The following is a 14811-nucleotide window of genomic DNA, read 5'->3' as shown; positions in this document are numbered from 1 at the left end:
ATATTCATATTCAATATGAATAATAGCTGTTGTTTTGTTCTCCATCTTGCTGCTGTTTTCCACCCTCAACTATCACCCTTTTACAAAGTTGTAGTGCCAGAGAATACTGACGCTCCACTCCTTTTTGGAGGGGTGGGGAATTGTCTGTTAGGCTCAAATAGGGCGGACATGTTTGACAGTTACACAATGTCTTTGCTTGAGTGGGCCTACTTGTGATGCCTACATAAAAACACTGATTACATGTACGCTCACACTAACAGGAACATGGCAACAATAGATGTAAAAATGTAAAATATGGCTATTGGCCTATAAATGTAAAATTAGTTATGTTATTGACAAGAGCTGACAGTGGTCACAACATGGCCATAGTCATGGTCTGGTGTTGCCTTTGACCCCATTGTTACCAAGGTCTGTTGATAGACTGGGCATGGGTACTGGTTTTTAATACGCTAACTTCTGTGAAGCTGCCAGCGTTGTGTGTGCTCAATCAATATCATATTTGTCTGCTTTATTTTTTTTTTGTTCAGATGATCATAGGCCTAGTTAGCCTGCCAGCTTCTGTGACATTAACTTCCTGTGTGATTATCAGCTTAATGTTTAGATAATCATAAGCCTAGGTTTACATCTATATGTAATGAATGTTTCAGAGGAAATGATGAGGCTTTTCAGGAAATGCTTGTCAAACTGACATCTGAAGTTGAAGGACAAGCCAAACCCCACTGCAGTACAAATCTTCATTTTTTCATTTTCAAATTTTCATTTTCATTTTCTCATTTTCTTTTATCTAATCATTAATAATTTAGAGCTATATTAAACATATATATACAGCATGGAGTAACGGCAGTAGTGTTGCACTATCAGTGACAGACATTTTGCTTCTGCTTAGCTACCACAGAGCAACATTGAGAGTCTGAAAACCTTGCAAAACCTTTGAGTGCATTTTGTCTTTTGTTCGGGGCAGAGAAACTTTTTACAAATTGTAGTTTGATATTTTTCCCTCAGATTTAAATATATTATTTTGTTAATCTGATTTTGTTCTTCCATAAATATATATAAATACAAACAGCATCTCGTGTGCTTACTATTAGTGCTAATTCACCAGATTGTGTCAAAATTCTATGCTTCAGCAATTATACCATAGGACTGAATCACCCTTATCCTGCTATGACACTTGTCACCTCAAGGTGCATCTGAACTCTCAAGGATTGTGTGAGCCTGTGTGGGTTACAGAAATATTGGCAGTTGTTCCCATTTAAGGCAGTATCATATGTGAATTCTGTTTGGGAGTAAATTATTCCTTTAAATCACTTGGGTTACACTGCAAGTTTGGGCCCAAGGTTTATCATATAAATAAGATGTCAGGCAATCCAGCCTGACTACCTGCTTTTACATGCCACAGACAGTGAAAGGGAGGTTATGATGTGATTTGCAATGTTGATCTGGTTAAAAATGATTAGCCTACCAACAAATGTACAGGATAGGTTATAAAAATATAGGCTCAATTATTTTACTGCTAAGAGTCATTGAGGGTTTCACAGTCTGTGTAAGTGTGTGAAGCCACCAAAGCAGAACTGAAATAGACACTTTATACAACAAAATGTACTCTCCCACGTTCCAAAATTGCTGCAAGCATGAATACACAGTGCACATTAATAATTTTTTTATGAAGGAAAAAAAAAAACTTCTCCAAACCAGCGCATGCCTATGCCTCATTTAATGCAACAGGGACATGATGGCTATTAATTTTAGGATCAATTTATCCATTAATGATCCGTACCCACATTATAACCTATTAATTATTAAACAAACTTATATAGTAGGAAGAACTAGTAGCTTGTACATAAGGGTTCAGACCTCCACATGCCCCAAGGCAAGAAAAACACTGCAACACAAAAATGTTTTTTGTTGTCTGTGACCCATGGGAGTTCTGCAAACAAGCAGCTCTCTTAACTAAGTGCAATCTGCAACATGACTTGTGCTCAAAATCAGAAATATACTTTATACTTTTACTTTATTAATGCTTAGCAAACTCTGAATCATGGTGCATTTTTTCCACTGCTGCTATCTGGCTACTTTGAAGACGGAACCCAACACTGGACTGAACCTTACTTTCTGAATTAACAACTAGTGAAAAGGTTGAAGAGTAAATGCTCGTAGTACAGTAATTACACACCCATTAGACAAATTTAAAGTAAAGCGTAACCATGTGAGGAATTTGGAAATATGAAGCAGCTTACCTCCTCCATGTTTTTGTCCAAGCATTTGGAGCGAGATGACCTGTCCGACCCAGAAGACTCAGAGGGCTGGAGGTCCCAGTCTGCATGAGGAGCGCTCTGAGGGTGGCAAGTTTCCGGAGAGCTGCTCCGACAGGTGTCCCCTACCACAGCAGTGGAGCAGTGGTCAGCTGCGAAGACGTCTCTTCCTAAAGGCTGTGCTTGCCGCTCTTGTCTGGCTTTCTTGCTAGGCGAGTGGGAGGCACTCTGGGATCTCTGTGACAAGGCCCTGGAGTAGGTCAGAGGTGGCCCAGTTTGACAGACACTTTTAAATCTGTGGCTGGGATGCCCTGCTCCCTGCCTCCCCTGCAACAGTCTCCCATGGGCCTCTAGCAGGTGGCAGAGGAAGAAGGCCTTCTCCAGCTCCAATTCCTGTCTGTGATGCAGCTTATAGACTGCCTGCTCACCATTTATCTTCTCATACAGCGTCAGCAGCTGCTCCAGCTTTTGATACGTTTCTCCGCCGCCCAGACCAACAGCCTCTTTCCCTGTGGTCTCAACCTTACTGTATCGTCCACCGTCTTTAATGTTCACCTGCTTAGCCAGCCGACGCTGGGGTTTTCCGGGACGCCCGACGGTGTCCTTTTGGCATTCATGCCTGGCAGTCAGCTCCCTCAAGGCCCTCTGCTGTTCCCTCTCTGCCTCTTCCCGCAGGTGCCTAAGCTCCACACAGAAGTGCCGGCGGGCCTGCTGTCTTCGGCCCTTCTCTGCCTCCAAATCAGCACGCAGCCTCTCTAGCTCTCGTCCATGATCCGTCTGGCCCTGGCATGATTTCTTGGATGAAAGTGCCAGAGGGTTAGCCTGGTCTTTCCTCATGATGCCATATTCACAGCACACCAGACAAGGAAGAGGGGAGGCCTATTCATTTTCTAAAGAAAGGCCATGCAGCAGGACTGAGAAGAATGATTATTGGGCTCATGAAGTGCAGATGGGTGATGGGTGATTATCAAACATGCAGCATGCAAATATCACACCAGGTCACTGAAAAGAGATGAGACAATGGAGGATGTCAGAGCACTGGAGGTTTAGAGGAATGTTCAGGCATTTTAAAAAGTTTTAGAATGTAGAATGAAATTCAATGATGGTAGCATGGTGAAGGTACAGGTGACGATTACTATATTACTTCTCCCTGATAGAAGAAGGATTCAGATCAAAAAAAGGCAGTAATCTGATTCAAAGGTTTAGGATAGGTAGCACAATTAAGGAACTACTGTATGAAATCTTGCAAAGAATGAATACATGGAGAAACAATATGCCTCTCAAAACTCTCTCATCATGCAAGACGGGGCAAAGGAATCTGTATCAGCCTGGCAAATGTGTTTTCTATTGTAAATCCAACAAGTAGGCCATTTGATTGTTTATCTGAATGCCGTTTCACGCCAAAAAAAGATGCTCATGCAATGGCTCATTACAGATACTTAGTTACCGACATATTTTCTACATTCATACCGTCAAAACCTGGCTGAATGAAGAAATGTCCACATTCACGCAAATTTGTGGCAGAATAGACTAGGTTGACACCCTTTAGTTACCCAGACCAGAACAAATAAACTTATTATCCATCATCATTTTGCTCAATAGGACACTTGATCGACAGAGCTTAGGTTTACATACAAGCATGGTCATTTATAAAGAACGACGGTCGGCTGAGGATGCAACAAGTTAGCTTACTGGTCAACTTCCATTGAAACGCGCAACCAACACTGTACCGTTAGCTAACATAAATGACGAAGCTGATTCACCTTAACGCAAGTATTTTAACCTAACGTAGCAGACACATGTCCGAGGAAATACTAGCTGAACTTAAGTGTATCCATGTGTATATTTTTAACGAACGCTGGTGTAGCGTTCATGTTACAGTGAGGATGCACTAGGTCAGTGGCTAATTAACTAGCTTACGTTAGCAAACAAAGTATTATTCAGAAGCTAGTCAAGTTGTCAACATAGCTAATTAGTAAGTGCACATGGAACGCTTGTAATGGCATTGTAATAAGCCAGGGTGTATCAACTAATACGCCCTGCTAGCCAACGTTAGCTTAAGTTTAGCCATAACTTGTATCAGACTCACCTCTCACAGTTAATATTATGAAACTTTTCATCAAAATAGCTTACGTTATCTTCTTCTAGCCAATGTGTTTTCGTCGACAGCACAATTAGCTAGCAACACTGACACTGGTAGCTGTAAAATTACCATATAACCATGCAAGACGGGGTTTGTTTATCTTTCACAGTCACCCGTGTCAAACTGCATGTCGAAAACACGACGGCGTCTCAGCGTCATTAGAGCAACTGTCCTGTCCAAGAATAGTGATGCCTTCCCGTGCTCCTTGTAAGCTAGTACGTCCGAAATTTGACATCTTAAATACGACTTGTCGCACATTTAAATGCCTTTCGTCAGAAATGATAACAAAATGGATCCTGTAACAAAAACATTTTTTGGTGACTTCTTTTGTTTTGGAAATCAAGCGACACAGTCCTAATTTGTGCTGCAGCGGCAGAATGAAGAGGACAAATTATGTAGCCTATCAGCCATGTAATTGAAGTTCTAAATAATTTAGTAGCCAAAAGTTGTTGTAGGCTATACATCACTTTTACCATCAGTTATTGACACGGCTTCCACGCCTTCTGCCCCGAAAACTTCACACCACAGTATCATAGAAAGTTCCACCTTTCCAGGGGTGTCCGGTCGTATTCGCCCACTTATTGGCTTGTTCATGTGCGCTACCCTGGTAATTACAATATTTCCGACAGAACGGGAAGGCAACATAAAAATTGAGCCCGACCAACTGGTGTGGAATGGATGACCACTAGTGGCTATTTGCTGCTAGTGCTGAGTTACCCATTTACAGAGGCAAAATGGTAGGTTAGTTTGCATTGAAGACGAGTTTTATAATCAGCTGAGGGAGTTGAGAGACATTTCATTTTATTTCATTTCATTTTATTTCATTTTATTTATTTCAGTTTTTGTTTATTTGTTGCTTTTAATTTTACATTAACTAGACACACGGCATCCAAGAGGCTGGTCCTCCATGAGTTCTGTGCCTAATATGAAGAAAATGTAATAATTTTACGAAAGCAAAGTGTTAAACTGTTGAATTTGAATTATTGTGACCAGTTCTCAGTAAGTCTTAGAGAGACTGCCATGCTTTCTTCTTGTGACAAACACATGCTTGTGCTCTGTGGCTTATGTACACCAGTAGGCTATATGTCCTCTGGGAGAAGAAACCAATGTTATAAAACCAATATACCTTCTCTGGAGGAAGAACCCAATCTTATAAAACCAGTAGACCTGTATCTCCTCTGGTAGAAGAATCCAGTCTTCCACTGAATTGCAATGTTAACACTGAACTTTCTGTCAACAACTGTTTTGATTTGTCATCTCTCCCCTATTGCTTTACTTGCCCTGTGTGGTGTCAGATGTCTGCACAGGGTTTGATGACAAGAAGAATAACTGTACTGCTCTCTTTTTGTCTGTTTCATAGCAGTGTCATGCTTCCCTTACTGGCTTCTTGCCCTGATTTGTCGTTGACAGTCATATTTTTTCTAGCCGCTTCACCATGTTCATGTGATCAGATGGCAGAGGCCTTCAAGTTCCTCTGCAGTGTGGTGAACCTTAATATCTTACCTTCCCCTTAACCAGGAAACAAAACCCTGTTTATGCTTCGCTCATAGTGACATTTTAACACATCTCATCAGTTGGATTGTCAGTGGGACAAAGACAGACAATATAAAGAATTGACAATATTTTTTTCCTCCTTTATGGTATTACGTTTGGTTGGAAAAACCAAAAATACTATTGAGATGTATTGAACGAGGCTGATATCAGCTTTGTTAGCAAAAAGGCAGAATTGTTGTAATTCTGGTAATAGGAAAATACTGTTGAAAACATATGAAATACATCCTTAAGATAAAGCAATTTAGCCCCAAAGAAACTTTAGCACACTAGAAATGTTTTTTTTTCCCTAATATTATTCCTATGCAAATATAAACATTTCTTTCTTTAAACATTCTCCTGATATTGTTTTGATTAGCAAGCATTCATTCTTATTGCTGATACTGACTATGTTAGATGATCTGAGGTCTGTTGCAGCACCATTAAATGCACCTGCCACCCCATGCAACTGAATAGTGTCCAAATGCTGACGTTCTTCTTTCAATGTACAATAATTATTTAAATAATAAATTGTGCAATTTAAATAAGTAGCCTAACCAAATTTTCCAAGTGGGAAAAATAATATTTGTGCTCACACTTTTTGGAGAAAATCAAACCTAATAATTTCAGTATTTGTACAAAACAAGTGTCCATTCCTCAAGGTCATCATCTACTATCTTGAGGATCATAAAAAATAGACTTCAGAGGTTTCAGTAATTCTAAGAAATTGTTTTATGACATTTTACAATTGACCCCACATCATGGGATCAGTTGTAACATCCACATTCTGTGGCTTAAAGTTGCACCTGAGTTTCATTTGTGAGGACTCTGCAACTAGTTATAGATAGATGTAATTGTATCATGTTTAGAATGGCATGTCTAAAGTTAAAAGTGTATTCTGGTGTTCCATACATTTTATGGTCCCCAGCTTTTAGTTTGATTATGAAATACTGGGCACAAAAGCTAAATCACATGTTGCTTAAGTCTATGTCAACCTCTCATTATTATCAGTGGAGTGGCTCCACAACATTTAAAAAAATATATATTATTATTATTAGTAGTAGTAGTAGTAGTAGTAGTAGTGGTAGTAGTAGTAGTGTTGTTGTTGTGTCACAGTATGCTCACCTCCTCAGACATCTAGTATATGATTACCACTACCTGGGATCATCCTAATGTTCTGTTCTGTACTTTTTTTCCACGTGAGGATATAGTGAGCAGGAATGCACTGTATAACATGATACCTGGGACCTTGATAAAATGCTTCCTGAGATTTCATTATTTGGCAAAGGCAGTGATATTGAAATGTATAAATCCCCTAAGGTATGCTACATACCTTTTCAATATCATGTTGCCAAAATCCACCAAGGGGACAGAGCGTACCGCCTGTGACCACTGGGTGGCGTTTGTGTCAACAGCAACAGGGAACAGGCCATTTGATCTATCTTCTTGCAACAATAATCACTTATGCAAGTGTATTAGTTAACAGCATCTCTCGGGTTTGCGTGAGTGTGTGTGTGTGTGAGGGAGAAAGAGACAGAGGTAGACAGAGAGAGAGAGAGAGAGCTTCAGCATACCCGTCTCTGTTATCAGGGTGTCCTTGGGCCGCTCCCTCTCTCATTCCCATCTCTGCCTGTTCACGTGTGGCAGACTGTTGGCAAGAGGCAGAAACCGAGCAGAGAGGGAGAGAAACTGGGCTGCAAGACTCCCTGTTCCCCCTGCTGCATCCCAGTCACCATTTAATGCATAATTCTGCACAGTAAATGCTGTATTCACTATCCCCGGTAATGAAGAAACTAGAATTACATTTCAAGAAATCTCTGCAAAGAAATGAGTTGAATAGACATTCTTCCATCTCTACAGACTTGCACATCCACTTCAAACCTGTAAATTTGTCAACAAAGACAATGTCTATTCATTTTGTTATTGTATTATTCTCATTATGTTCAATTGCTGTAATTACCTGTTGTGTTATCTTTCTCTATTCTTATCCTATTCTGTGCTGATGTGTTGACCCACCTCCCCCACGGGAATCATCTGGTTTCATCTAATCTAATCTACTGGGAGAATGAAGTGGCATTTTGTGGCGATTTAACTTTACCGGCAGCATAAAGTGCTTTGTTTGACATCAACATTGAATCTGCATGATATATTACCTGCCATAATTTGTATTGAAATAAAATTCCAAGCAGATCCCCTAGAAGTTGCTCTCATTCACAGGAGCCAAATGACCAGAGGCATAGTGCTGTTGTATAGTCTTTTCTTTCCAAGACATCTGAGTCTCTCTTTTTTTATTTTGATTCATTGTACACCTTGTCATGCATGGGCACTGTGCTGCAGTATTTGCATGGCAAGAAGCATTTCAAATCCTGTGCAACACTGCTTTTCATTGCCATTTTTAATAAACACAATATCTTCAAGAGTAAACTATGACCAAATGTATTTTTTAGTACAGGCAGCAATCTGTGTCTGACGTTTTTTGAACAGAAATATATTAAAATTAATTACTTAACAGTCTTGGTATGTATGATTATGGCGAACTGTGTCATAGTTGTCACCACCTAGGATACAGAATACTCCTTGTCAACATGACCCACTTAGAACTGTTCTCCATGACAAAGGTGGCAGGATGTCTCATGGCACTATTTGTGTCAAGTTCAAATTCAAGTCCCACATAACTTTGTGAACAGTGATACTGAGATAACTCATATTTCTGTGACAGTGGGACACCATGACATAACTCAGGGTGGTCTGTAAGGCTGCTACCCCTTACCCCTTCACTACTGTACATGTCTCTGAGTTATGTAAAATGTTCTCTGTGGACACGTACATTGGCTGACCTCACCAAACCAATGAATCACTAGATTGCACTATGTTTTCGCACGAACAAAGGCATTTAAGACTGTGCACAAACAGTGTACCCTAGAAGGTTCATAATTCATCATTCAGAAAGGTCCATTTGCTGGGATTGTGTGTCTCTGCCCTGGACATTACAGTGAGAAAAAAGAAGTCCCAGCTCCCTTGGCTCTTTTCTTCCTTAAGGCCTTTTGTTTGCAGTAGCTTGAAGTTTCCTCTTTCATCACAGTCCTATTATTGTAGTACGGACCAATGCAAGCTTTGCTTGGCACCCAAGAAAACTTTGATTGCATTGCCCTTGTTTGTGATGTATACTGTATGTATCCAACAGGTTACCAAGCTAGACTGGAAGCTGATTAATGGACCTTGGGTTTGAATACTAGTACTGACCAAAATTGTTGCTGTATGCATCCATGAAGCTAGCATAATCTGATTCCACAAAGATGCAGATTGAAGTGATGGTGATGAAACGTTACAACACCAGTAATGATGGGGTAAGATAGTCATCTCTATCAGTGGTTCTCAATCTTTTTTAAAATGAAGCGATGCCTAGTCGCGACCTCCGTCACAGGCTGCATATGCAGAGTGGTGAGCAATTCAACCAAAGAATGATTTACTCTTTTCAAGTTGTTTCATTTGATTATCAGAAGAGGTCTAGAGGCTTACAACTATTTAGTATTTCAAAAGAAAAAAGGAAAAATTAGAGAAAAAATAGACATGATAATAAATTTGTATAGTAGAAGTATGGCTTGTCGTATCCCACAAATCATCTCGCGACCCCATGCGGGGTCCAGATCCCCAGGTTGAGAACCACTGATCTATATGGAGGTTGTACTGTTCAAGAGAGTGTCTGTCAGCGATCCCATTTCAAGGCCTTTGATGTATAGTAGTGGCCTGGGACGTCGACCCTGCTCAGCCACAGGGTCGGATCAGGCACCATCTAATCACTGGTGACCATCTCCCCATCATTGTATGTCTTATCACAGCTGGGAATCTGAGTAATATCTGTCTGAGTGCGTCCAGTGACATGTAAACCCTCCAACACATGCTTGGCTGTCACAAAGTGGAAGAAGGATGTCTCCAATAGATAACACATGGACTCTATCTGCTGCCTCGGTGGCTGTTGTCTATTAGGAGGCAGAAAGGAGATACTGGTAACACTGCAGATGAAGTTAAAGCATTATTTCTTAAACATCAAAATCATTACCATGGTTACTGAGTCTTATAGGCCTATAGCTGTTGAAACCCATCACCTTCTTCATGTTGTATTAGGAGGAAAAAGCATGAAGGAAAAAACAGAGGCAGCACACTGTATTGTGCTCCCAGGGTTTATAATTTATTGGCACCTTGGAGGCAGAAAACAATGTGCAGAACCTTTTTTCCTCATATTTAGTATTCTGTCCTGTATCTGTTGTTGAGGATCAAGTGTGCTGGTTTCTCCTCTTTCATTTTGTATTGGCACAGCACAGTAAACAGAGCCTGGTGAGTGTGGTATGCAGTAAGTATGCAATGCTTATTTATTATTCCTAGAGATACATTTATTATGCGCAACCCCTACGTTTCGGCAGTGCGAGTTTTTCTCAATTTGTGCATTTACATTTTCCAGATACTGAATTATACTGAAGATTTTTGTGGTGCGCACAATGAAGCAAATGTATTTTTTGTTGTTTTATTTGTTTGCTTCATTGTTAATTTTACACAACTTATTTTCTGTCAGCCATTACTAACTGTGAAAACCTACAATTTGTTTGTCCAGTTCAAACCTTCATATCATAATCATAGTTTTATGGTACTTGCTCTTCATACTGTGGTCTGTATAATTGCCTAATACTTAAGTAAGTAATAAATAAGTAAGTATGTAATGGCTAGCACACTGAACTATTACTACTACTACTACTACTACTATTGCAATTTGGCCTCTGAGTCTTTCCTACTGAGTTACATTGGGGACCTTTATTTTGTCCAAGTAAATTTGACTGAGCATGTATGTTCTTTTCAGCCACACTCTGCTTCAAAGCCATACATTCACAACTCTGCACTTCCCAGTACAACCACAGTCTTCTAGCATTGGCCACTGAGCAGCTCTACTAGCTCTTTAGTAAAGAAAAAGGTCTAAAGACACCAACGGCTTAAACAAGTCTGAAAATGGAGCCATGCAGGCTACTGGAGGTGTGGTGGCGAAATCTAAAATGTTGGCGAGAAAATGTGCAACCTTGCGCTGTGCGGGGGGGTGTTTTCTCCAGCCCGTCCTGCAGGTTTGGGGGATTAGCTTGGTGTAACAGAATCCCCGTATTTTGTCTCATCCAATGATTCGGGTGACACCACAGGAAGGAGCCCTGAATTGGCCCTTGAAAACCCTGACAATGGGCGTGAGCAGCCAGCACGTTTCTCCACGGCTCAGGAAGGATTAGTGTTTTGAAGGCAATCGCTATTAGTGTGCCGCACAATTCAGAGAGGCCCTAGGCTTTTCCTTGAGAGGAGACATGCAATTGAAAGAACTGTATCGCATCTCGCATGTCTGAAATGTTACTAGTTTGAGGCGCGTTAAGCCTCTTTACTCCCTCTGTAGCTGAATAGAGAAGCTAGCGTGTGTTGGAAAATGGACGACAAAGGCCGTAACACTAGGAGTAATACTTCTTTCAGAGGATGTACAGTTGAGATTAAGTTGGGAAACCATCACGATAAAACAATCTTCAAGTAAACCAGAGAATTGATATATTGTTCACTCAGCAGTTCAAAGGTTTTGGAGGTGCTGGAGGGACACATAAAGGTCAAGCACCGGACATCAACCCCACACCGGTTGTGCTTTTATGTCCTCTGACAAGGACATAAGAAGCACTCAGCCATGATATTAGTGCCTGCTTTCTCTTGTCTTTTCAGTTCCAATGCTGTGGATCCTGTAGCAGTAGTTTATGCCTGTCTAATATTCCAAGTAAGGACCAGAGGAAATACTCCAGGAATATTTGATTTACACAAAGGCCTGATTCCTGAGAACTTGCATCATTTTCACCGCTTCTTAATCGCACGATCTTTTGCTTTAGAGTGGATCTGTGTGGGAGAGTCCTACACACACACACACACACACATACACACACACACACACACACACACACACACACACAGGACCTCAGCCGCTGCCCTGTCTCCCTCTGTGAGTGTGTACAGAGATGAGCAGGACCGCACCTTCTGTGAGCACTACCTGAAACTGGAGATGCTGGGGTACCTGTGAAGGGTTAGCTTTCATTGTCTCTTTTTTTTTTTTTCTCTTACCCCTCCTGCCTCTTTTAAGCATAGACAGTTACAGGGCGTTAGGATATTAACATACAATGCTCTTGTCTTTATTGTTTTACGTAATCTCTGTCACTGAAGCCAGGTACTTATAGTCACGGAGGGTTAAGGAGATGAAAGACCTGGTACACGTAGCGCTGGATTAATGCTTTTTCCTCCCTCTGTTTCTACACAAAGTTTCTGTTTTCTGTGTGACTTTTGGAATTAAGCTGCCTGCCATCTGAGATCCAAGGACAATTTCGTTTTTTGAGGCTCTTTTTGGGAGGAAACCTATTCTATATTTTTTTACTGTGGGAGAGAGACACTTACAACAGGTATGTATTCTCTTTAAGTTGTTTTTGCTTTGTGCTGATGTGTTTATCATACTCGACTATGAGTATTGTCCTTTTAAACATTAACCTGGCAATATATGTCAGTGACTGGAAAACCTCTTTGAATTCAGCCTCTCTGTGTCTCATCGAAATTCACTTGTGTGTATTCATAAAAATGTGATAAGGCTCAACTTTCAGGGTCAGGGATTGTTCTTACTGTACTGTGATGTTGCACTATAGATATTCATATTTACTGTTACAGATTCCACCAGGGAATATATAAGGAAATGTCCTTAGTTTTCAGCATTCTCTTTAGAAATGTCTCTTGTCTGTTATATTTGTCATATTCCACAATAAGGAAATAAAGTGGAATTTGCAGAAAAAGGATGATCATGGAATAACACAATGCTCAGATCCACATGCTGACAAATGCAATGAATCACTATTTAAATGGCTCAAAATCCTTCCCTTTTAAGCGAGTGACAGCGTTATTCTCCGGTTTATCTCGGACATTAAGGGGTATTTTTGTGGGGCCGAGATCTTTCAGCTATTTCAGAGGGAAGAGAGAAGGGAGGGGAAGCACAGCCGACACAAAAGGCAACATTATTCCCCAGCGGATCTGCGCTACATCCCACTATGAATGGAGTATTGAAAAACATAACATTGGGGACTAGATTATTTTTCATCCCTCATAACTGAGCCATTTGTCCCGGAGTTTGGAGTGGTTTGTTGGTGCAGTCTGCAAATGAGACAGCCGCGGCTCTAGAGCGCTGTGCTGGTGTTAAAATCCCCACCTCCCAATTGGATATACAATGACTTTTCTGTGGGCCTCTGGCTCTCTGCTCCCCACCTATTAAGTCAATGCAACGGCCGTCAAAACAAGCAGTGAAACAGGACCAACACTGTATTGTCCAGAGGTTTTTTTTGTTGTGTTTGGCTGCTGTTTAGTGTTGTCGTGCCATTAGTTGCTCCCATGACCTCTCTGGTATTCTACTATGGAGGCCATGTGAAAGTGCATTAAATTGGACAAGCTGCAGAGAACTGTACATATACAGTACAGTGGCTCAAGAGGAAGGTGGATTTTAACACCCCCCCCCCCTTCCTCCTCCTCCTCCTGCCTCCTGCTCTCCAAAGGAGACGAGAGGCGCCCCTGCGGTGTCATCAGGTGCCTAAGCGTTTTGGAGGGTTCTAGTGACAGATTGCAGGAAGCAGCGTTTATGCCTGACGACGGGGACCACGGAAAGCAGAAATGTCTTTTTGTGCCCCCTGGGCTCGGAATGTCCACTATCTCCAGGGGCCAATATCAAATTCTCCCCTCATCATCCCCTAATACACATTCCAGTGTAAGGTCAGGGGGGATTCTGCATGAGCAAGGAGACAAAACAGCCCACAGCCTGGTCCCACACACTGTTCTCTTAATGACAACGCGCTAAGATCACACTCTGACACTTTTGCTTCAGGTCACGTTTAAGAGCACAGGTGAAATTGGGAATTCATTCAGTAGGCACTTCTTATCCCTCCAGGTACAGTGACTGAAATGGTTGTATTATATTTAAAATGGGCTGTATTGAGTTTTCTTGTATGCATGTATGCTAAAACACAATACTGTATGTTCTACTTTTCCTATCTATATCATACTATAACTTTCTCTTGCAGTCCTGGACAAGCGTGTCATTCGTCCCAGTTTCTCACTCAAGAATTCATTCAAGTATTCAGTGTCTGATTACAGCACTATCCTCTGATTACTGAGTGATTGTGAATGGATCCCAATATCCTGTGTCTAAAGGAAAGCCCCTTGATTATCCAACACCATAACACAGGTGCCCACCTCTGCATGGGACACGAGCCCGCCCCAACCTGACTTTGGTGGTGGGAAATATGTGAACTCATCTTTGTTCCTCGCCGCGTTAGCTTATCAGTGTAACAGACCTTGCCCTGATTCTGTTGTTGCGGCCGCACTTACCTGCTGCCAGGATGGTGCATGGCGGCCATTTTGTTCCAACATGCTCGCTGAAGAACAAAACAGTAATGTAACTTAACTCTGTGCCTGGTGTTTAAGTGGCAGTGGTTGCCCAGATCTGTGAAAATGGGTCTTTAAAAATGCCACTGCATGGCTTCCTTACATCCCTTCCTTCCCTTCCTTACAACATCATCACTTCCATGCACTGATTTCAGCCATCACATGATCTCTGGAAACGACCACAAACTTCCCTAGCCTGACCTTGGACTATCATCAATATCTACTACCACAACAGCAGTTTGGCTGCAGGGTCCATCAGAGAAAACAATCCAATACTACAATTAGAGTAGCAACCAGGATGAAAAGAGTGATTATTGTTTCGCAGTGGGAGACTAGTGGGGAGCACAACTCTACTACATTTAGGATTCTATCCACACAAAAAGGGTTACAGCTCAACCTGGTAGGGGGACAGAA

General features: G+C 41.3%; 1 protein-coding gene across 1 annotated transcript in view; it reads right to left on the bottom strand.

Moving 5' to 3' along the window:
- The window catches only part of tspoap1 (TSPO associated protein 1), a 66079-nt gene extending 62990 nt beyond the window's left edge, over positions 1 to 3089 (bottom strand). The window contains exon 1 of the mRNA XM_071901159.2: positions 2238 to 3089. Within this exon, the coding sequence (XP_071757260.2) occupies positions 2238 to 3089 (852 nt within the window). The remainder of the gene's footprint in view (positions 1 to 2237) is intronic.
- Positions 3090 to 14811: the final 11722 nt, after the last annotated feature.

The sequence above is a fragment of the Centroberyx gerrardi genome, chromosome 11 (assembly GCF_048128805.1).
Source record: "Centroberyx gerrardi isolate f3 chromosome 11, fCenGer3.hap1.cur.20231027, whole genome shotgun sequence".
In the NCBI taxonomy this organism is placed as follows: domain Eukaryota; kingdom Metazoa; phylum Chordata; class Actinopteri; order Beryciformes; family Berycidae; genus Centroberyx; species Centroberyx gerrardi.
The sequence above is the reverse complement of the archived record's forward strand: the minus strand, read 5'-3'. Positions and strand labels throughout refer to the sequence as shown.